The sequence below is a fragment of the Telopea speciosissima genome, chromosome 7, assembly GCF_018873765.1.
Source record: "Telopea speciosissima isolate NSW1024214 ecotype Mountain lineage chromosome 7, Tspe_v1, whole genome shotgun sequence".
Classification (NCBI taxonomy): Eukaryota; Viridiplantae; Streptophyta; class Magnoliopsida; order Proteales; family Proteaceae; genus Telopea; species Telopea speciosissima.
In genome coordinates, this window is record NC_057922.1 from 53,463,829 (window position 1) to 53,488,010 (window position 24,182).

At 41.0% G+C, this 24,182-nt stretch overlaps 1 protein-coding gene across 2 annotated transcripts; it reads right to left on the bottom strand.

Moving 5' to 3' along the window:
• Window positions 1-1,962: 1,962 nt before the first annotated feature.
• Window positions 1,963-22,398, bottom strand: LOC122666889 (2Fe-2S ferredoxin-like). 2 transcript variants are annotated; one of them, XM_043862986.1, is made up of 7 exons: window positions 22,303-22,398; window positions 4,155-4,222; window positions 3,300-3,368; window positions 2,721-2,829; window positions 2,490-2,539; window positions 2,298-2,380; window positions 1,963-2,212 (listed from the first exon to the last, which is right to left on the bottom strand). In XM_043862986.1, the coding sequence occupies exons 1-7, from the start codon at window positions 22,355-22,357 to the stop codon at window positions 2,098-2,100; spliced, it is 549 nt and encodes a 182-aa protein (XP_043718921.1). In that variant the 5' UTR covers window positions 22,358-22,398; the 3' UTR covers window positions 1,963-2,097. The 2 variants fall into 2 exon arrangements, with proteins under 2 accessions (XP_043718921.1, XP_043718920.1); XM_043862985.1 differs by having other exon boundaries at window positions 2,721-2,827; window positions 3,301-3,368; window positions 4,155-4,225.
• Between the last annotated feature and the right edge of the window lie 1,784 nt (window positions 22,399-24,182).

The following is a 24,182-nucleotide window of genomic DNA, read 5'->3' on the forward strand; positions in this document are numbered from 1 at the left end:
CCCTGCCCAACCGATGGCACTGATGCCTCTCTTTGGCACCAATAGGATGCTCTACTTCGATCATTGCTCATTGCCTCTCTCTCTGAGGATGTTGTTCCTCTTGCAATTGGCAAACTGACCAATCATGACCTCTGGACAACTTTACAAACTGCTTTTGGCTCTCCTCAAACTAGGCTGATGGCCCTTCACATTAGCCTCAAGGACTCTATGCAACAACCTAATGAGACGGTCTCTGTTTTTCTTCGCCGCCTTAAAACTATGGCAGAAGGGGGGGGGGGGGGTAGGGAAGGGAGAGGGGTTGTGGAGAAAGGGGTTGGGGGATGTGTAATGGGCAACGGGGGATCCACGTTGACGATAGTAACAGTTCGCATTGGAATGATTATTGCGGCGACAAAGGGAGCACCACATTCGGCCTTGACCACGCCTTCTTGAAAAGCGGCCAGAACCACAGCCCCATCGTCCACGGGAAGACCCACGACCAAAATGAGAGATCTAGGCATCGGGGGAATCCTTGGAGGTGAGATGGGCAGTGGGAACAGTGACCACGGTTGCAGGGGGATGAAGAAAGGAGCCCTTCAGAAATTCGTGGCTCAACAGCAACGAGTGGAGTTCAGCAAAGGGAAGGGGTTCAGTCCTTGTGAGCAATGAAGGAACAATGTCCTTGAGTTCCGCCTTCAAAGCTCGATATACATGTAAATTGAAGTTCTCATCCGTGATGGGTTGACCGGCTGCAGCAAGTTCATCCGCTATAGTTTTAAGGCGGGGAAGAAAAACAAGGACCATCTCATCAGGTTGTTGCATAGAGTCCTTGAGGCCAATGTGAAGGACCATCAGCCTAGTTTGAGAAGGAGAGCCAAAAGCAGTTTGTAGAGTTGTCCAGAAGTCATGACTGGTGAGTTTGCCAATTGCAAGAGGAACAACGTCCTCAGAGAGAGAGACAATAAGCAATGATCGAAGTAGAGCATCCTGTTGGCGCCAAAGAGAGGCATCAATGTCATCGGTTGGGCAGGGATAGATGCCATCAACATATCTGTAGAGGTTTTGCCCTTGAAGAAAGGGCTCCAGTTGAGTCTTCCAAAGGAGATAATTAGTGGGGGTGAGCTTGTGAGAGAGAAGGTGACGGGCGGATGTGGAAGATGGAGTAGAAAAGATGGTGGTAGGAGACATGGTGGTGAGTGCTCCAGATGTGGGGATTTGGTCGGCCATGGAGGAGGGGGGAACGGTTGAAAGAGGGAGGGAGTGGGTGGGTCTATTTTAGGTGTTAGCCTAGAATTGGCTCATGATACCATAATAAACTAGGATATGATTGAATGTAATTTCCCTTGATTGGTTGTATTGAATATTACATAATATATAGGTGTAGAGTTTACATAGATAGCTTAATCTATGTTAGGTATATACAATACACACAATGGATTACAAAAGATTACAAAAGATTATAATTGATTCTTCTCAATTAGATGAGGTGGAAGATAAGACCAAATATTAGGTTCCCAAGTTTAGGAGGGAATCCAATATTTGTTCAATATGGATCACTACCAAAAAAAAAAGGTTTGGAAATGAGTATCAGAAGTGAAAAAGGTAAAGTGGGATCATCTGTGACGTTGCTCCATGAAGCAACTGCAGTGTACATCAGTGAATCCTCTATACCAACAGCCCTGTAACTCACAGATGCCTCAGAGAAAATGCCGCAGACAAATGTTCCAGGAAAAGAGGAAAACAAGAAAAGAAAAAGATGGACAGCTCAATTTGATCTCAGCTTGGAAGCAACAAACTGCAGAAAAGCACTAAAAGGCATGCTAGCTAGATCCCAATAAGTGTGCCATGGGAAAGCATATCACAAAAATAAGAAAGATGGCAGGAATTCCTTTTTAAATTTATGAATGACAGAGTCATGTTATTGAAGATATGAGTTATGTTACTGGATATCCACCAGAGTAAGTAAAATGAAAGTCCTATATGCAAAAACTACAAACAATTGAACAATACGATGAGAGTTAACCATTATCGAAAAATGAAATGTGTATAGTTTTTACTAACAAAAGGAATTCTACAAAACTGAGACAATGACATGCTATGTCTGCCTTCTCAAAGTATTCAGTGTGGTTTTGGTACATACCCATCAACAGCAAAGTTTCGGGTGGCAGCAGGGAGCGCTAAGCGAATTCCATCAAGTTCAGGCTTAGCAATCACCTGACAACCCAAGCGAGACCTGCAAAGACCCAAATCAAATGTTCAAAACTAGATCTGATGGTGAATGAAGAACTTCTTACTGCTCCAATGATAGAGATGCACACGTTTCTGTAAGACCAAATGCCAGATCCAACATATCGTTCTCCTCGTCCAATGGTTCTTCTAGTTTATTATAGTAATCAACGTCCTAAAACAAGATTCACCAGTCAGCCTCAAATCTTAGCTCAGTATTGTCTTAGAGGTACCAGCAATGCTTAAATACAAATTCTAGAATAACGGAGTTGCCAATACCGTACCATCACAATCACGTGACATGTGGAACATGCAAGCGAACCTTCACACGCTCCTGTGATCACATTGCAGCCGGGACATTAATCCTTGCAATTTTTAGTCAAATGCTACAATTTGAGTTGAATAACATCGAAACCTACTCACCCTCCAATTTCTAACACTTACCAGCATTCTGTACGATGAACTGGATAATGCTAAATAAGTAATTATTTTAAATATCGCTTTCAAATATTTACCTTCAAGTTCGATATCATTTTGGTGGGCAGCTTCTAACATAGACATCCCAATAGGGACCTTGATTTCCTTCTCCTCTCCATACTTGTCAACAAATGTCACAGATATCCTACACAATTACAGGAATACTAGAGTTTGAAGAGATCAACAAGAGCATGTAACTTTCCAGCTTATTAGGACATATGTAGAGAAAGCTGCATGGAGTGCATGGAATATCCTCAACATAGTTGTCAAGGCATTGCCAAGGCGGGCGCATTGACGTCCAGGCACCTTGACAACTAGGGTCGCCTTGGTTGTCTAGGCGGGCTCTTGGTCGCCTTCTTGGTGTCGCCTTGCGTCCAGGCCCCCTCCAACGCCTTGGGTCGCCTAGACACTTTGACAACTATGATCCTCGAGAATAATAGCATCCAATGCCCCTATACACTAAGCTCAAATGTCAGACTGGTTAGATAATATAACATTCTATTTACAGATTTTGAGATTAGAGTATACTTTTGAACAATGGTATTTGTATTCTGAGTAGGAATTATGAAAGCCTCAATTACAGCTATCTCAGGACTAAAGTGAAAGAGCAGAACATACCCTTCTTTCTCTTCATTCCCTTCCTCGTGACTATTATCAGCAGCTGTGGTAGAGAAAGGACGATGTTTCTGGAAGACAACATTAGACATGATCTCAGCCCTTTTATTGTAGTTCAAAGTTCAAACATGACACCTTGGCTATTGTAAAGATCAAAAGTACAAATTTTTTTTTTTTAAAGGAAGAAGAAGAATGAAAGAAAGAGTATATAGCTTGACTAACGATCTCATCTTAAATAAAATCAAGCTCCAAAATGCACAAACTATCAGGGAATGGCTGCAATTGTGCAAAACTACGTGGTAATTCTTAACCCAGCCTAATATTCAACTGCACAGACCTCACTTTCTTTCTAGGTTTAGGTTAGCAAATCAACCTATTGAATAATTGGGTTGGCTTAGGTTACAGTTCTTTATTGAATAACCTAGCAAAACAAAACTGAGATTTTCCCACATTGGCCAAACTCATGCTTGCATAACACTTTCCAGATCCCAATTATGAAGCTAAACAAATACACCCTCAGTCCCACAATGATTGTCCCCTTTAAGAAAATCCAAAGTTTAAGCAAGAGTGGTGAAAGCATTAAAATCCCCCCAGTTTTCCAAAATTGTCCTTCCATTACTTGGGACAAAATTCTTTTCAAATGGGATGATAATTCAAAATGTAGTAAAAGTTAATGTACTAAATTATTTAAAAAACAATTACTTGTTCTGTGATGGACAAACAATTTGGGCAGCCAAAAAAAATGGAAGTTAAAAAATATATTTTTAAAAAAAACTGCGAGCAAAAATTATTGGTGTAATAGTCAGATGATCATAGAAATAATTAGATGTTTCCATAATCAGAAAGATTGAGCTAACCACTGGCCACGGATAACAATTGTATGGGCTTTGCAAGTACTCAGCTCTAGTTACAGATGTGAATTGACCTGCTGAAAAGGAAACAATTGATGTTAAAGAAAACAAGATAGACATCATATCACCAACTTTACACAGTTATGAATGAAAATACATCAAACTTTTCTGGATAGCTTGAAGTAATAAAATTGAAGCACAACTGAAACCAATACTCAGGGATATGGAGACAAATCATGGCTTAGCATGTCTGAGTAAAATTTCTAAACCAGAGGGTCTCTTGTCATTTTTTTCCCCAGAAGACTTACATATATCCTGGGCAATACCAAATAATTTGAACAGTTGAAAAATAATTACAAAGTTAGAGAAACCAATGACTGAACATCGGGGCACAAGCAATGGAGTTTGTGGAGGCGGGAAAAAACTCAGTATTAATAATTAACTAGGCATTTATGTGCCCTTGAATCAGTTGGCTAGAAAGCTCTGGAAAGGATGGTATGATGGGCTTCCTCCCGTAATAAATTCCAAGGAGTCAGTATTTCCTTTATCTGGAGGGGATGGAGTTTGTGATTTGTATGAAATACTTTCGCTGTTGTAAATCTCTTATCTGTTCTTCCAAAGTGACTAATATATAAATTCTTTTTTCGTATACAAAAGGGAAAATTCTCAACTAGAGATTTGATGACTTAAACAAATTTTTTAGCATATTAATAAATGAGGGAAAATGCTTGCAAAGAAAACCATCTCTTATGTCAGTGTAATGGGCCCAAATATAACACCCAGGATATAAATTAGAGACTCTGATATAATTCATCCTACCCAAGAAAAGTTAACATATTCACCAAAAAAAATGGATTTTTGATGTTTAACATTTCAAGAGAGGTTAATGAAAGCAGGTCAAATCACCCACAATAAATAGGCTAAAATATAGTCGCTAGTTAAAAAAAACCTAATTTATGTCAACTTTTATGAGGTGAGATTGGTATGTGTCAGAATTCTTAGCAGAATATTGAATTCTAGGTTTAAAACCCAATCAATCAACAAGGACATCAAAATACAGAAACTGGTTGATTTGTAGACAAATCAGAATTGAAGATCAATAATCAGAACCAGTTTTGAAAGTCCCTTTGATTGATCAAAACACAAGTGGAACATCAAAAGAAACTCTAGCTTCCTGTCACAAATTATAAGATGATCACAAGAACTTGAAGAACAATGCATAAGCAGAGCAAATATCAACGGAGGTTATGAATCAACACTTAGAACTCAGTAACATAATCTGCACTTTAAGGAATTTTGAAACAACCCCCATAATTATAAATATGAAAAGAATCACCACGATGCCAGAGTAAACTATTTACCTTTCACATGGGGGTTCTTTATTATTTTCTCTCTCCTGCTCTGACCATGAGGCCCCCATGTGGATGACACCATCTCCGCACCGCCATTGGTGTCATGTGCAGATGTAAACAGACAAGGATCAACAATAAAAGAGGCCTAGTTACAGATAGTAGCTAAGTATTTCCTGCAGGAAGAGATGCCTGCATGCACTCATTCATTCATACCCAAAATCTAATTTACAAGTGAGCCTGCAACCTGCTTATAATGTAGATCCGGGGCTCAAAAGACCCAAATCGGATCGCGTATGGGCCCACCCGAATAATAGAAGGCTCAAATAAAAGGGTTAATGGCAAAATCTGTAAATAAATTGAAGTTTATAACAATGGTGGCAATACTGTAATCGAAAAAGTGGGATAACACATATGATGGGTAAAGGGTATACTTGGAACTAAGGGTAAAATAAGAACACGAGGGATTAAAGGACTAAGAGAAGGGGTATTATTGGAAAGTGGGGCAATAAAGTAAGAGACAAGGGGAGTTGTGAGGGAGGTTTGGGGTTGTCTACTTGCCTTCAACCTCCCAACATAACCAGAGGCGGAAAAACCAGATTTGGTTTTAAGAGAAGAACTCACTCACCTTTGAACCTTTCAATCTGAAATTTCAGGTAGTGGTTCATAGCACCTAGGGGTCTTAGAACTTAGAAGCACTCAACAACAGATCCGATATGTGGGTATTGTGCTGATAATCAATGACTCAAACAGGCCTTGGCGGTGAATCAAAAACCAGGTCTGAATCTGGGTATGAAACTCACAGCAAAAAGGTTGTAGAGGAAGGGGAGACTAATGTTTGAACCGCTAAGGGAAAAGGGTTCCTTCGATCCTAATCTCAGGGAGAAAAGAGAAGAGGGAAGAGATAATGAAAGACCAAAAGAGGGTCTGCTGTTACCGCCAGAAACAGGGAGAAACAGGAAATCACTGGGGAAGAAGAAGAAGAAAATAACAGAAGTGGGGAGAAGTGGTCACACAACCATTGTTAACGTATCGGTCGGCACACAAACAACTCAATAAAATTTCATTCCAAAACTGAAAAATAAACCTGATTACAAGAATATTTAGAGATAAAATAAGAGACTCCTAATTGCTTACTAAATCTGAAAATTAAATTCCTAAATCAACTCTACTATTAATTAACCTACAAAAACTAAAGTATGGAAAGGACTCTACCACTAAGTAATCTATTTAAAATAAAAGATTACAAAATAAAATCCCAACTAATAAAAAACCCTAAGAAATTAAATATCATACTAGACCTAAAAACCCATGGACCCGGTTCATCTTCACATGGATACCCAAATGGGTTTGGGTCGGTCCAAGACAGTGCACCTACATCTGCTTATATGCAACTTCTTTTACTCTATGTCCATTAAATTTTTATCGAAGACTATAAAACCGCCTCTTTAACTAAGGCAGTACCAAAACTAATAAAAAAGAGGCTTCTATTAACTAATTCCTGACTAAAAGGAAAACTGCTAAAAGTGTGGAGGCTTTATAGCTTTTTCACTACCACTATAAATTCTTCTAGCTAACTCAAACACAAGTAAAACTGACCAGAATTGACCAAGTAAGACTCAATCTAGTGGAGGAGACATAAAAAATGGGCAGAAATGGTGCTCAATTCAAGCAATGGAGTTTAGGAGGATACTTGTTTGAAAATAAGTATCACTTCGACATGGGAATGTAGTAGAGCTGTTCTGACAATGCCTATGTGGAGGGATATATAGCATATGGCCTAACATGATCACACTCCCAATGTGTAAATATGACCTCTTTGAAATAATAAGACATGAAATATTCCAACTTGCTCCAAAGGTGGAAGAACTTCACTCCCATTCTATCCCTTTTATCATAGTACATGTTAGAACCGTAGGGGTATTTTGGACCCTTTCCTTGTGTTTTTTATGTTTTTATTATGTGGGCTTTAGTCCCACATTGCTTATTTGTACTTCTGTCCTCTTTTCTCAATGATATAAATAAAGAGCTTGGGATGATCATTAATCATCCAAGCCTTACTCTAATTCCAAATCTGTTAACATGGTATCAAAGCAGGTTTTGAATTAGGGTCCTCTACCTTCTATTTTCAGCTCTCTCTCTCTCTCTCTCTCTCTCTCTCTCTCGATCTCCTCTTCTCTTCTCTCTTTTCTTCTTTTGTTCTCTATTCTTCAATAAGGCAGCACTGATGAGGTGATCCATAGATCCAGTTGCTGCCCTTTCTCACCTCATTCCATGGTTAAATAAGTTTTTCAATATTGACAACACCTTGGCTGCGATATTTGAAGCTACCCATATTTGATTGATTCCACCTCAACTGTAAGGAACCACTCTCCCTTATTGAAGATCAAGAACTGCAGCAGGTTCCTTTGTTGAAGTTTTCTTCTCTTGAAGACCCCTTAGATTGATTTCTTCAAAAACAGGGTTTTTTTCAAAACCCTGACAAATATCGATCTAGGGGCTGCTGTCCTCTGCTAGAGCTGATATTTGGAGGGGTGCTCAGTCTCTTCTAGACCCAGGCTTGAGCCAAGTTTCAGCTCAATCCAGTGCTTTTTTTGCAGGTTTCTCTCCCTACATTGATCTCAACAAAATCAGGGTTTTTTTCAAAACCCTGAAAAAATCGATCTCAGGGTTTTGAGCCTCTGTTGGTGCTGATTTTTTTAAGGCTGGTTCTCCCCTTATAAAGACATAACTGCCCTAAATTTGAGCCTCAACAATTCAGTTTTTGGGCAAATTCTACCCTATATCGATTTCAGCCTAACAGGGTTTTTTCTCAAAACCCTGGAAAAATTGATCTAGGGGCTACACTTGTCTGCTACTGCTGATTTTTGGAGACACATCTTGTGACATTGAAAGGGGATTCTCCTTCAATTTTCAGCCTTTAATTTGGAGGATTTCTTGTGTTTCTTGTCACCACAGCCCTTCTCCGCGATTTGGTTTTTCCTGCTGCACTTATGGCTGAATCTGAGGTTTCTACTGCTACTTCTACTGATAATGGGTACAGTAGGAATGACACCCGTGATCTTCTCCCTAATCCTATCAAACTGGATGGGAGCAATTACTTGACATGGTCTCGCTCTGCCTACTTTGTCATTGCTGGCTGTGGGCTTACTGGCCATATTGATGGCACTACTGTCATGCCAGCTGAAGCTGGCCCTTCTCTGACCAGGTGGATCTCCAACAATGGTGTACTTATGGCCTATTTGATTGGCTCAATGCACTCAAACCTTGCCGATGGTTTTCTTCTCCTTGATACAGTCCATCAAATTTGATCTGCTTGCAAGGAGACATATGGACAGCTCAGTAATGATGCACAGGTATATGAACTCCGGAAGAAGGCCAATAATAATACTTAGGGGGAGTTATCTATCTCCAAATACTAAGCTACTTTGCGCAGTCTCTGGCAGCAACTGGACCATTTTCTGATTACCATCCCACTACAACTGCTGATATCACTGCATATAAGAAGCATTTGGACAAAACCAAGGTCTATGATTTTTTGGCTGGTTTGAACATGGAGTATGACCAGATTCGTGTTCAGGTATTGGGTCATTCCCCTTTTCCCACACTTGAACAATCCTATGCTTTGGTCTCCTCTGAAGGGAACCGTCGGACTGCTATGCTCCACCCTCCTGTTACTGACAGATCAGCCCTCCAGTCTGCTGCCCAGGCTACCCCTACCCCTGTCGGACATGTTTCTCTTGGTGATTCTACTATAGGGATTGCTACTTTTGAGCATTGTCACAAGCCCTACCACACCAAAGAGAAGTGCTAGAAACTTCACGGGAAGCCAGCTGACTTTGAAGCTAAACAGGCTGCCAAGAAAAAGACAAAAAATAAGGCAAACCACTCTGAATCTGTTCCTACAGCCGCGGCTACTGACACTGGCCTATCCCAGGATGATCTACAGGCTTTCCTACGACTGCTAAGGTCTTCCGCTGCTGCTGCCTCTACTACATCAGCTCCTGCCACCTCTTCTGCTCCTTCAGGTTCACACTTTGCCCGGGCAGGTATTCCATTTGGTGGTCATTGTGCGTCTGTAGCTTCCCATCCTTGGCAAGGTTCGAGAACTCGCGAGATCTGGCCGAGATCTCGCCGAGTTTCTCGGATTTTCGAAATCTCGAGACGAGATTGCCTGCGAGTCTCAAAAGTGCAATATCTCGGCGAGATCTCGCCGAGATCTCGGATCTCGGTTGGATCTCGGTTTCAACCTATTATTTTAACCCACCTACCACTTAAATACCTTACCTAATTGGACAAAACTCGACATATCTCGGCGAGATCTAGGATCTCGGGTCCAGATCTTAGGTTGACCCAAAGTTGAGGCTTCGAGTTGAAAAAAAAAAAAATGCACCAACTCGGCGAGATCTCGGCGAGATCTCGACTCGTCTCGGTTTTTCCAAGAGTCGAGTTGGCACCGAGACCCGAGTTTTAGTACCTTGATCCTTGGATCATTGATTCCGGGGCTACGGATCACATGACCGGTTCCTCTAGCATGTTCCATCGGTATTCTCCAACTTCTGGGAAAGACAAGGTCAAAGTAGCTGATGGTTCCCTTTCCTCCATACCTGGAAAAGGAATCATCAACTGCACTTCCTCCCTTACTTTGTCTTTGGTTTTGCATATTCCTAATTTTACTACTAACCTTCTTTCTATTAATAGTCTTACTCGTGATCTTCACTGCAAAGTGACTTTTTTTCCTTCCCATTGTGTGTTTCAGGATCTGACCTCTGGGAAGACGATTGGATTGGGTAAAGTGCATGGTGGCTTGAACCTGCTTGATGATGGTCGTCTTACTCCACCCCCGTTACCATCTCCACATCAAAACTCCTTAGTCTCTTCTGAAATTTACCAGTGACACTCTAGATTAGGTCACCCTCCATTAGGAATATTAGCATATTTATTTCCTACTTTGGTCAAATCATGTGATAAGGCCGATAATTTTTGTGAGGCTTGTGTTCTGGCCAAACAGACACGTTCTACTTATTCGGTTTCAAATAAAAGGAGTTCTTCACTTTTTCAATTGGTGCATTCTGGTGTTTGGGGCCCTAGTCGTAAAACTTCACTTTCTGGTCATCGTTAGTTTGTTTCTTTTATTGATTGTCATTCTAGGCATACATGGGTTTATCTTATGCACACTAAGAGTCAAGTTTTTTCCTGTTTTCAGCATTTCCATAAGATGGTCCAAACTCAGTTCCAGGCTAATCTCAAGATTTTGAGAAGTGATAATGGTACTGAGTATAAGGAAAACCAATTTCAGAGGTATTTGGCTGATAATGGGATTATTCACCAGACTAGTTGTATCGATACCCCAGCCCAAAATGGTGTGGCTGAAGGGAAGAACCGACATTTGTTGGAAGTGACCAAGGCGTTAATGTTTTCGCGCCATGTTCCCTCCCAATATTGGGGGGATGCTATCCTCACTGCAACCTATCTCATTAATCGGTTGCCTTCTCGTGTTCTTGACTCCCGCAGTCCGACTAAACTTTTACATGGGAATTCCACCTTTGTGGTTCCTCCCAAGGTGTTTGGTTGTGTGTGCTATGCCAGAGACACGAAATCTCATGGTAAACTTGACCCTCGTGGATTGCGGTGTGTTTTCTTAGGTTACTCTCCAACCCAGAAAGGTTATAAATATTACCATCCCCCTTCCCGTAGTACTCTGGTCAGTATGGATGTTGTTTTTCACGAAGGTCTTTCCTATTATCCATCTCCACATCTTCAAGGGGAGAATTCTAGTTCTAGTGAAGATGTGTTTGTGCTTCCTCCCCTTGAGGATCCTCCTACTTTGGAGCATCGTTCGAGAACTCGTTTCGTTTCGGTATTTCGAGCTGGCTGAAATATTCAAAATTTCGGATATTTCGGTCGAAATATTGTATTTTTTCTGGTATGTTTCGATAGGTCATTTCGGTAGGTTTTAGGCCAAGTTAAGGCCTGAAACTTCATGGAAACCCTATTTTAGGCTATATAAACACATTTAAATGTCCAAATTGCAAAAATAGTCACCCAAAATGGTGTTTTGGATGTGCATCATTGATTGGTAACTTACGGTCGAACCCTAATGTATAACTTAGTTAATTACACATTTACATATACACATTGTACATTAAACAAGTAAATTGACTTGGAACTAAGTTGGAAACCTAATGACTCATAAGTAAAGTCATAAATCATATATTAAGTACATAAGACATCAAGTTAATAACAAGTTAACAAATAACAACTTAAGAGTTAAGATTTAAGAAGATGATATCAAACATTCCAAATCACAATATGTCAATATCCCCAATTGTCCCCTACAAGGCTACAAGTCAAGTAGTCCACTAGTCATCATTCATCTCAAATGTTTACAAATTTGCTAATAATAACTACTCCGCCGTCCAGGATCAACCCCACTCATGGTCCGCTGGAGCCGACGTGTATTGCTCTCCGACTATAGGACAAATGCATGCCACGTCATAGTCTGGGAGAAGAAGCGAGTGTAGTCATCCACAGTGGCCATGTAAACTGCATCATCAACATGCTGAAGGTAACTTATCCTAGGATATAGGTAACCTATCCTATGCAGGACAAATGCACGCCACGTCGTAGATCGGCTTCCGGTGTCTAACACATATTTATTTCATCACAAACAAACATGTTGATCATGCATTTCCCGAAGAAAAAAAATCAATTTTGAGAATATGGTTTTACCTGGAATAATGGAAAGGCTTCACAGATGTGCTAAGAAGTTTGTTCTCCAAATGATTCCGGCGTAGATGCGGCAAGGATTCAAGTGGGAAGTGGAAGATTGAAGAAGAAATGAGCTAAAACCTTCAAAAACCAAGCAAAAGTGCCAAAGGAGGAAAAATGCTCTCTGTTTCTCAGTCTCGGTCAAAATTTCTAATTTCGACTGAGACTGTCGAAACATGGTATTTTATATAAAGCAATTTCTCGAGAATTTCGATCAAAATTTTGTATTTTTTTTTATTCTAGGGGCCATTTCGTTTCGAGGGGGTCGAAATTCTCGAAATCTCGAGATTTTGAACTATGCTTTGGAGCCTATGGCTTCTGTCCAGCCTACTTTGAAGCCTACTTTGGCTGCTGCCCCTTCTTCCACAGGGATTCCTTTACAAGGGGAGCTTGTAGAAAATAATGATGGCCATGTTCCTAGTCAGGGGGAGTTGACTCCAATCCAGAAGACCATCAGTGAATTTCAGAAGAGAATTGACAACTCGAATGTTATCACCTACCAAAAGAGATGCTCTAAAAGAGGGCAGCATCAATCCACTGTGGCACCCGTACCTATCCAATTGCCGGCTCAGGGTACAGATCCTCATCCTCCTCCTCCTGGTGAGACTTCTCCTTCCGAACTAAATATTGCTCTTCGCAAAGGTACTAGGACTTACACCTTGCATCCCATTTCTCACTTTGTTTCTTATAGTTCTCTTTCTCTGTCTTTTCGTGCATTTGTGTCTTCTCTTTCTTCTGTTTCTATTCCTAAAAATTGGCAGGAAGCTTATGCAAATGGAAAGTAGAAAGCAGCTATGCTGGAAGAAATGAAAGCCTTGAAAAAAAATAAAACTTGGGATCTTGTAGATCTTCCTCCAGGGAAAAAACCAGTGGGATGTAAATGGGTGTTTGTGGTCAAACAGAAGGTTGATGGCACTGTGGATCAGTATAAGGCACGTCTGGTTGCAAGAGGCTTCACTCAGACATATGGGATTGACTACCAGAAGACCTTTGCTCCTGTTGCAAAATTGAATACAGTTCGGGAAGACTTGCACATATCCTGGACCATACCAAAGAACTTGAACAGTTGAAAAATAATTACGAGGTTAGAGAAACCAATGACTGAATATCGGGGCCACAAGCAATGGAGTTTGTGGAGGTGGGAAAAACTCAGCATTAATAATTAATTAAGGCATTTATGTGCCCTTGAATCAGTTGGCTAGAAAGCTCTGGAAAGGGTGGTATGATGGGCTTCCTCCCATAATAAATTCCAAAGAGTCAGTATTTCCTTTCTCTGGAGGGGATGGAGTTTGTGATTTGTATGAAATACTTCCGCTGTTGTAAATCTCTTATCTGTTCTTCCAAGTGACTAATATATAAATTCTTTTTTCTTACAGAAAAGGGAAAATTCTCAACTAGAGATTTGATGACTTAAACAAATTTTTTAGCATATTAATAAATGAGGGAAAATGCTTGCAAAGAAAACCATCTCTTATGTCAGTGTGTAATGGGCCCAAATATAACACCCAGGATATACATTAGAGACTCTGGTATAATTCATCCTACCCAAGTAGGGGTTATTAGGGTTTAGGAAAAATCTAGAAGAAGAAAAGTTAAGACATTCACAAAAAAAAACAAAATGGATTTTTGATGTTTAGCTTTTCAAGAGAGGTTAATGAAAGCAGGTCAAATCACCCACAATAAGGACTAAACATGCTTTGATAAAGCACACAAAGTAAGTGGTGCAGTATGGGCACCATTAGATCCGGTTCCTCTTCTTATCTACTGTGCCTTGTCTTTACTATTTTCTGACCTGTTCTCAACTGACTTGCGGACATTAGTCAGTTATATGGCTTAGCTGTTTTTACAGATCTTAAGCAGATTTCTGTTTCAGAAGTTAGCAGAATAAATCAAATTCTCTGCCCGATCGTGAACTACATCCTGTTTATAGACTATCGTAAGTACTCTGAGTTGAGAAATCAATGTTGTTGGCCTGAATTAACTAAGATGAGACACTCTTCTAAATCCCTGTAGTCACAGTTTCAGAATCAAAAAAGTAAACTTTCAACTGTTGGTTTATGTTAGCATAGTAGGGCTCTGGAGGTGCATGTTAGCATAGTGGTGCTTTGCGATTCTAGGTTTCATGGCCGATCCTCCTGCTTCTCGGGAGGATCGCCCTCCTGATCCCCCACTCAGTTCTGCCTCGGCTGGGGTGTTGCCAGTCTCCTATGCCACTGCGGTCTCTTGATCGTTTGTTACCCCTCCGGTTGTGATGGAGGTTAAGAAGCCGTCTGTTTATTTCGGGGAACCTGCGGTTTTCTTTTCTAGGGAGGAAGTGGAAATCTCCGAACGTGCTTTCAGTTCCTCTTTGATTGCAAAGTGTAGCTAGGGCAGGCCCTCCCTGTTTGCAATCAAGGAGTACCTTCAGAAAACGCTGTTTATTCAAGGGGATGTTATCCTATCGTCATTGGATCCAAGGCATTTAAGCATGTGGACTACGTTAAGATGTGGATGCAGGCACAGATTCATGTCCAAGGTTTTCTGCTACGCTTCATTTAGTGGACGAGTGATTTCATATCGGGTTGAGAGTCGCGTTTTGCTCCAATCTGGGTGTCTCTCCCAGAGCTGCCTGTTAATTTCTATCAAGGGAATTTTCTGGTCTCTATCGCTGGAGCGAATGGAAAAGGTGTTAAATTGATAGTGCTACCTCTAATTGTACAAGAACGGTGGCAGCACGGGCTTGTGTTGAAATCGACCAGCGTTCTTCGCTCCCAACCAAGGTGTGGATTGGTTGTGGTGTTGATGGCTTTTACCAGAAGGTAGTATATGAGAAGTTACCTTTGTATTGTGACCATTGCTCTAAACTAGGGCACTCCAGGGAGGCGTGTCGAAAACCTACGAGGAATAAGGGGGGAGGGGTTGCTCGGTCAGACTCAAAGGGGAAGGCTATTGCCGATGGTATTGGGAGCGCTACGATAGTAGAAGACAATATGGCTGGCGAAGGTGTTTTTGCTCGCAATAAGGAGGGCATGGTTATCCCTAGGGGTGAAGGGTCTTCACGTGTTGGGAAGGTTTCTTTTAATGTTGCTATATCAAATGCTCCTAAGCATGATGTGCTTATTGCAGGGCTTTGTAAAAAAGGTAGAGGAGGCCGCTGGAGGCCTACTGCCAGGAGGGCAGATTATTAGAAGCCGGTGCTCTAAAGAACTCTGCCACAGAGGGTGGGACAGCGCTTGGTGCAATTGATTCCGAAGGGGCAGGGAATCCTGCTGAACGAGGAGGGCGTCATGATCGTGAGGAGTCTGGGGCGCCATTTGTCACGACCAATCAAGCCAAGGACGTTTTGGATGAGGACGGCCTGCTGGAGGAGGGAGAGCTTGTTAGCTCTTAAGGGGTTGTAGGGGCTGTACAGGAGAATTATCCTCAGTTGCAAGAGCCAGGTGAGCCTTTGCCGAGAGCCCGAGAGAGGTTGCGCTTACCAGTTCTGGGCTGGAGCAACTGGAGATAATTAGTGAAGCCGATTCGGAGGATGAGGACGAGGACGATTGCGTCCTTATTGTGTCAGGTTCTCGGTCGGCTGGAGGTGTTTCAACACCTTGTTTAGATAGCAAAGCAGCGGCTCGAACTGTCAGAGATTATATGCAACTGGATGATAACTATCATGTCCCAGCGGATCATGGTGCGTTGCTGGAGAGTTTCAAGGCATTTACCGCTTCCCTGGAGGAAAGGCTGCACAGAACCTTTGTAAGGTTGGGAGAGGAAAACTCTGTTGCAAACCCGAGTTCATCTACTGCTGAACAGGTGGGTCCGAGAAAGAAAAATAAGCAATTGGAAGCTAAGAAAGGGGGACACCAGAGAAGAATTACTAGATCGATGGTACCTGTGGAATCAACTTATGCTCCTCCCCAATGAACTGTTTATTCTGGAATGCTCAGGGTGTAGGGAACAAGCCTACTTCTAGGTGGCTAAAAGCTATGGTTAGTTTACATAAACTCGACATTGTGGCTGTGGCGGAGCCAAAAGCACTATCATCAAAAGCGCAGGTTGTGATGAAAAGGATTGGTTTGGATGCTGTTTGTACCAATAGTCAGGCCAATGGGGAGCGAATCTGGATTTTTTGGAGAGACTGTTCAAGTCAAAGTGGTGGAGGAACACCGACAATTTGTCACCTTGGAGTGTGTGGCTCCCAATGTTGCCAAATTCTTAATCACTTTTGTCCATGGTTCTTGCTCATTGATTGAGAGAAGAGACATGTGGGAGTCTTTGGAACACTTTTCTAGATCTGTCGCGTTTCCTTGGGCAGTTGGGGGTGATTTTAATGTTGTAGTGTCTCCCTTGAAAAAGGCGGGTGGCAGAAAAAATTTGGTGTTGCGATCCCCTTTTTTAAGCCAAGTCACCTTGGACTTTTGTTTCCAAAAAATTTCCTCCTGCAGTAACACCCCCTGTAAATTTTTCTAGGCCTCCACCAACGCTTCCTTGGTTTCAGAGTTAGAAAGATGATCATAGGCCGCCTCTGCCATGCTTACAGAGTCCTCCGCATCCCTAACCTTCTGGTGAATGTTGCCAAAAACCTCCCTATTCCAAGTACGGAGAGCACTGTGAAGCCTTTTAAGCTTCATAAAAAAAATATAGAGAGGGGAGCCAAGAACAGGTAATTCCCACTGGCTTTTAATGAAATCTTGAAAACTTGGGTGTAATAACCACATTCGCTGGAATTTAAAACATGAAAACAAGTGGTTACTAGGATCAGAAATATTAAGCAATAAAGGCACGTGATCCGAGCAGGATCTATTCAAGTGAGCAACCTCCCACTTAGGAAATGCTGCCAACCAGAGGGAGCTAACCAGAAACCGATCCAGCCTAGCCATAACTCTACTCGCACCGTCCTGATTATTCGTCCAAGTAAAGTTATTGCCAACATACCCTGCGTCAATAAGAGCTGCACCATTCACGAAACCACCAAATTCATCCATCGACATGGAGCAAGCCAGTGGTTAATGTCAGAAGAAAGAGGAGTGGAATTAACAAAATAAAATCAGGTGATGGCTCTTGGATAATAGATCAGGAGGGGGTGCAAGCTGGCGGTGCGCCATTTCTCTAACATATTCGCCTCTCAAGGGTGTATAGTTGATGAGGAGCTGCTTCATTATATCCCCCAACTAGTGACCGACGAAAATAATGTTTCGCTTTTACTCCTCCCCTCGTTAGAGGAAGTGAAGGCGGCAATGTTCTCACTTTCGAGTGACAATGCTCCGGGCCCAGATGGATTTTCTGGATATTTTTTCACGGCTTGTTGGGAAATAGTAGGGAACGATGTCTAGAAGGCGGAGAAAGATTTTTTTAGGTGGGGGAAATCTTCCAAGAAGCTTCACTTCGGCTAACCGGGTTCTGATCCCAAAAATTGACAACCCAAAGGTAATGTCTGATTTTCATCCCATTAGCCTTTGTAATTTTTCTTATAAAATTATTGCTAAAATTATCGCTTCGAGATTGGCGGTAATTCTCCCCTCTTAGATAGCGGAAGAACAGGGCGCATCTGTTCAGGGTAGGTGTATTCATGACAATATTTCCATTGTCCAAGAAGTGGTTCAGGACTTAAATAGGAAGACTTGAGGAGGCAATGTGATCCTCAAGTTGGATATGGCAAAGGCCTACGACCGGTTAGAATGGAAATTCCTTTATTTGGTTCTTGCTAAATTTGGTTTTGTCGATACTTGGATTGATTTAATTAAGAAAACAATGGAGAATTGCTGGTTTTCGGTTGTTGTTGGAGGTAGCTCATCAGGTTTTTTCAAGTCCTCAAGGGGCCTGCGTCAAGGGGACCCCTTATCTCCAACGTTATTTATTCTGGCAGAAGAGGTGCTTAGCAGGGGTGTTAAAAATTTGTTCTCAGAAGGTCGGGCAGCGTATTTCCATCTTCCAAGAGGGTGCCCTGGTATTTCTCATTGTTTGTTTGCAAACGATACAATCATTTTCACAAAGAGTTTAAAGAATTCCTTGAAACAATCTTGGTCTTTATTAGCAGGTATGAAGGTTTTGCGGGTCAATTGGTGAATAAACATAAAAGTTGTTTCATGGTGATTGATAAATGCTCTGATGCTACGGCCTGCATGGTGGGGACTATAACAAGTTTCACAAGAAAACCTCTTCCTTTAACTTATCTGGGAGCTCCGCTTTACTCGGGTAGGCATAAGATTTGTTTTTTCAATGAATTAATTGGGAAAATCAGAAACAGGGTGGCAGGTTGGAAGGGAAAGCTTTTGTCTGCAGGGGATCATGTTACTCTGCTTAAACATGTCCTAGCCTCAATGTCAATCCATGTGCTTGGTACTTAGGACCCGCCAAAGGCAAATATTGGAAGGATCAATAGAATTTTTTCTGATTTCCTATGGAGAACTTTGGAATGGGGTCAGCGCCAACATTGGGTGAGTTGGCAGAAAATTTGCAGGCCGTTAGAAGAGGGGGGTCTGGGTGTCAGACTAATGGAAGACTTTGGCCTCTCTTTGAGGTTAAAAGGTTTATGGAGGGTGCTATCTGATAATTCCCTGTGGAGTGATTTTTTTCCTAGCCAATTTTTAAAAAAATAATCATGTAGCTTTGGCAGGGTCGATCAAGCTTGGTTCGAAGTCTTGGAGAAACGTCCTGGCCTATAACGACTTCATGCAAGCAAAATCAAGGTGGTTAATAGGCTTTGGCAATATTAACTTCTGGCTGGATAATTGGCTAAGGGTTGGCCCTCTGATTGATTTCGTGGACAATGCCCTCCAGGTAGATATTTCCTTGCAAGTCAAGGACGTTTTGGATGAGGACGGTGTTTGGAATCAGGAAATTCTATGTCAGGTTGACTCGGTAGAGATGAGGAATAGTATTGCTAATGGTAATTTTTCAATTACTAATAAAAAAGATGTTTTGGTTTGGACCCCCTCTAGCGATGGTCGTTTTACTACCAAATCAGCCTGGAATGAGGTGAGGAAGCAGTCTCATAATGTTTCCTATGCTAGTAGGTGGATCTGGAACCAATCTTTGCCCACGAAAATTGCATTTTTTACCTGGCACCTCCTTAGCGGTAAATTACCCACGGATGAGTCATTAATGTCTATTGGTATTCCGCTGGCCTCCAAGTCAACCATTGTGGGAGCCCTAGGAGGGATACAACTTCTCATTGCCTGATTGCAGGAGGCACTGCTTCCAAGGTTTGGAATTTTTTCTCAAGAATTTTTTATGTTGTTGTGATCAAGATTTAGCAAGATCCACGACAGAGGCTATTTACTTACTTGGGAGACTCATGAAAAAGATTTAGAGAATGCAAGAAGGATCTCCATATGGTCATTATTGACCTAGAAAAAGCTTATGACACAGTCCCTAGAGTGTTAATCTAGCAAGTACTAGAGAAGAGAACTGTTTCAAGTAAATATGTGAACATAATTAAAGATATGTATAATGGTGTGGTGACTAGTGTAAGAATTGGGGGGGATCAAGGTAGTGAATTCCCAATTTTAATTGGTTTACATCAAGGATCAGCTTTAAGCTCTTATTTGTTTGCACTTACATGGATGTTTTAACCAGTGACATTCAAGATGAGGATCCTTAGTATACGCTTTTTGTTGATGATATTGTTTTGGTGATGAGACAAAAGCAGGAATTAACGCCAAGTTGGAGCTATGGAGATCAACCTTGGAATCAAGAGGTTTTAAGATAAGTAGAACGAAGACAGAGTATAAGGCGTGTAACTTTAGTTATACTAGACCTAATAATGAGGTGGTCAAAATTGACGAGAGGGAGATTCCGCAAAGTGATTATTTCAGGTATTTGGGATCAATCATAAATAAACTCTCCGGTATAATTGGACATAAACTAAGACATGAAACGATCATACAGGAATATCAGTTTAGACTTACTCTAAGGAGATCAATGAAACTATATTCTTACATAAGATATTGGGAGAAATGCATAAAGAGAATGACAAAGATCATGACTTGTCTTTATGGCTGAAAGAAAGCATATGATAGTTAACCTAGAGAATCTACCTTGTGTGATTCTATAAAGAAAGAGGTGTCTCGGAGAGAGAGACAGAGAGGGGACTCTCTCATACCTGCTAACTCCTAGGATAAGAAGTAGGTCCCTTGTAAAGTGAATAATTTGATTTAGTTAGAGGTACCATGAAGTGGTAAATAGCATCAACACAACTAGGCAAACATAAAATGAGGGTGGCTAAGGATGCCGATGTTGAGATGACCAAGGGGCAAGACTTTCACTAACTTAACCAACAGAAGAAAGATGAAGGAAGTCAAAGAGGTTATTTTTATCGTGTACAGTAAAGACAACATAATGTAAGACCAGATTAAGAATAATCTAGTCCCAAATAACCCACAATAGTCAAGCAAATAACCCCAACAGCAGGGTGCAAACTAGGGCCAAAATTAGGCTAACAGCAAAATAGAAAGACAACAATAACTTGCAAACCAGCAGTGGGAATGACTCCCAATTAGGATCGAGTGTAGCCCTGGTTTGTGAGATTCAGTCCTCCAAACCTCTGCTGGAACAGAGTACAGGTTGCAGAGAAATCAAGGCTCAAAGTTTGCAGGAGAAACTGGGCTGAAGCTGCAGATCCGCAGGTGTTCTAGAGCCTCCTCAGGTTGTATAACAGCAGCAACTAATAAGAACTTGACAGACGCTTGATTCAGGTCTCCAAAGTATACTCTCACAGTGATTAATTGCAGTCACAGAAAATAGCACAGCAGTGTTGATAGAGTAGGGAAGGGAGGAGGAGAAAGATAGAAGAAGAAGAAGAAGGGGGTAGGGGGATGGGATTTCTCAACCCTGGGTCTCTCACCCACAGCTATCCCAGCTGCTGAAACAAGGATTTACTCCCATAACTGAGTGCAAGGACGCCTCAAAACTTCATTCAATAATTGATTAAATCGTGGGCAGCCTCTATCAGCTGTTACATATAAATAGACTCAAGGGGATGAGTCAAAAATAGAAGGAAATAAAATAGCAGTCTCTTATATGGCTGAGACTTGCTTTACAAGTATTAAACTGAATTAGAAATTAACTGAAAAAGAAAGCCTACTTGACTAAGTTACTAAAACAAAAAATAAAAACAAAGTAACTATTTAAAATAGAAACTAAACTAATTCCTAAATCCCCATGCATAGACAAAATTGACCCTTCAAAAAAAGGCTTCACACGATCTGGTCTTGAGCCCCACAGGATCTTCTAGTAGCATTCACACCAAGGCAATATAGGGGCTGTGACACTGTTCACGTGAACGGTACCATGTGAACAGTAATTCCTGACTCTTTTCTTCTTCACGCTTCGATTTACATCACACCAACTTGAATGATAAGAGAACCAGCACTATGGTGCCATTGGTGGGCATTCAGTGGACAAAGCCAAGGCCAAAAATGACCCATCATTTTTTTTTTTTTTTTTTTTTTTTTTGGGGGGGGGTGGGGGTGGGAAGGGGTTGTGTGAAGAAAGTATGAGTGGTTATTGCCTAGCAGCATATAGGACTCTAGATAGGATGGAAACAAGTTTAGAATTGGCTATGCCCCAACTATTTGGGATAATGTATCGTTGAATTGAGTTGTGTCCGTATAATCCAACATATACTATTTGAAGATTTTTGGTTTGGTTTAAACATAAGAATTGTGAATCTTCAACAACCAGCTTAATCACCAATTCATCATGTTTAAATGAAATCCCTGCTTTTGCCAGAGACCAGAAAACAACAAATTTAAAAAAAGGAGAAGGAAGAGATAAGGGGAAAGGGCAAGATGGATTTTTTTTTTTTTTTTTTTTTTTGGGGGGGGGGGGGTGAATGCAAGATGGATTCTTATCGATATCAGGTTTACACAAACTTCAACCCAGAAGAAGCAGCGAAAAACAATAAAAAAGAACTTTAGCAAAGACCATTTTAATGTCACCGAACATGTTGATTTCTAGTGCACCCAATGTTAATGTTCAAACTTGACAGCAGACAATTACAGGATAAAATTGATGAAAATAAGCAAGTAAAGAAATTGAGAAGGAAGGAGGGAAGGAAGCCATACCTCTTGTCAGCTGCTTGACCATCCGCCCAACTTGTGAGAGTCTAGAATTGAACATACTTCGAAGACAATAGCTGTTGTTTCACCAAGGAAGATAGAGATACAGAGAAAGAGAGAGATGGTGTGGCCGATTATTTCTGATTTCCTTGCTTGGAGGCTCCAAACCTCCGATTCGTGCGTGGGCAGATAAGACTCTTTGATCAAATGGGACAAACCGATTCGGGAGTTGAAAGTCGGAACGCTTGTTTGTTGTTTCGACTTTCGACTTCAAATTCCTGCAAAACCCATGATCATTCTCGAAAAAACTACTGGCAATTTGACTCGGACGAGTTTTGACTCGGCCATCACAGTAGACCTCTGGCTCTGGCCAAGTGTTCCGTACCTTGCGGCGAGCCGCGAGAGGGGCATCATGCGACGGGTGACCTAACTCAGATAATTATCATAGACCATTGTTACAAATTCGGAATCGGTAGCCCGATCGGGTTGGGCCTATTCCGATCCGCTTTCAATCCGAATTACCAAAAATCGGATGAAAATGGCCTTAATCTTAGATTTTGTAATGGGATCGGCCGAGCTGGACCAACTGGAATTGGAATCAGCCTTTTGTTGATTCTGATCCAAATCGGCCGATCCGACTCCAATTCTTGAATCCATGCTTGGGAGGGGTTTAATTGATTAAGTCAAATGGAAGAGAAAATTATTCGAATGGGTAAGGATGTCAATATATAATCGGAACCGAAATTGAAATCAACCATTTAAAATCGAACCCAAAAAAAAACCGGTTTTGAAATTTTAAATTTCATTCAATTTGTTTCGGTTTAGATTGAAAACCATTTGTTTGAATTGAATTGAATAAAGTGTAACTCATATAAACTAAATCTAAACCATAAGAAAACCATATAATCATGTGTGTTTGTTGACTTCTGCGAAATTAACCACTTTGTTGAGTTGTACAAAAAAGGATTGAAAGATACCAGACTTGATATTGTGGGGTTGAATCTTCATGAGGTTATAATTTTCTTTCCAAATTTATTTGTTTCAGGAGATTATTTCCTCTGAAATTGAATTTGAATCAAATTACTAAAACCATGTACAAATCGAATGAAATTGATTAAATAAACTTAGTAAGAACTGAATAATTTGGTTTGGCTTTTTTCTTCTCTTTTTTTTTCTTTTCTTCTTCTTCTTCTTCTTTTTATTTTTTTCTTTTTTTTTATGAAAAGAAATTTTGATTAAACTTAAAGGGTAAAATTTGTACAATCCATGCACAAAGGGGTAGGGGAGGCAGATTTAACACAAGATTTAAGCCAAGAGACAATAGAGGGGTTAGCCAGTTCTTTAAAAAAGACGCCACTTGTTCGATCCAAAATCTTCAAAAAATAGGGCAAGACTTCATAAGACCAAGGGGAAAGGGATGGAGTTGGAAGAAGTCCAGGTAGCACTCTATTAGAGCACCAAACTTCTTTCAGCGTCAAACCTCTCACGACAGCAGACTCTAGACCATTGAGAATGGCAGTCAACTCAGGTTGCAAAAAATGATTGTTTTTACATCGCCCAGCAGTCAGAAAACGAATTTTCCCATGTATCAAAAAACCAAAAGCCCATCCAGGTTTACCTAGATCTTTGGAATCGAATCCTGCGCATAACAAAACAAGGAAATCTAAAGTAGGTAAATCAAAACTAGGATTAGAATAAAACCAGTTAGTATCATCCGATTCAAGAGAAAAAAACAACCATTTTATAGAGAGGGGGACGGTAAATGTTCATATCCCAGAGCCAGTGGTTGATTTTCCGCAGAATCAAACCAGGATTACGACCAACAAAATGAAATACAGAAATGTTCCGAGTCTGCCAAAGAAAATAACAAGTAACAATAAAAACAG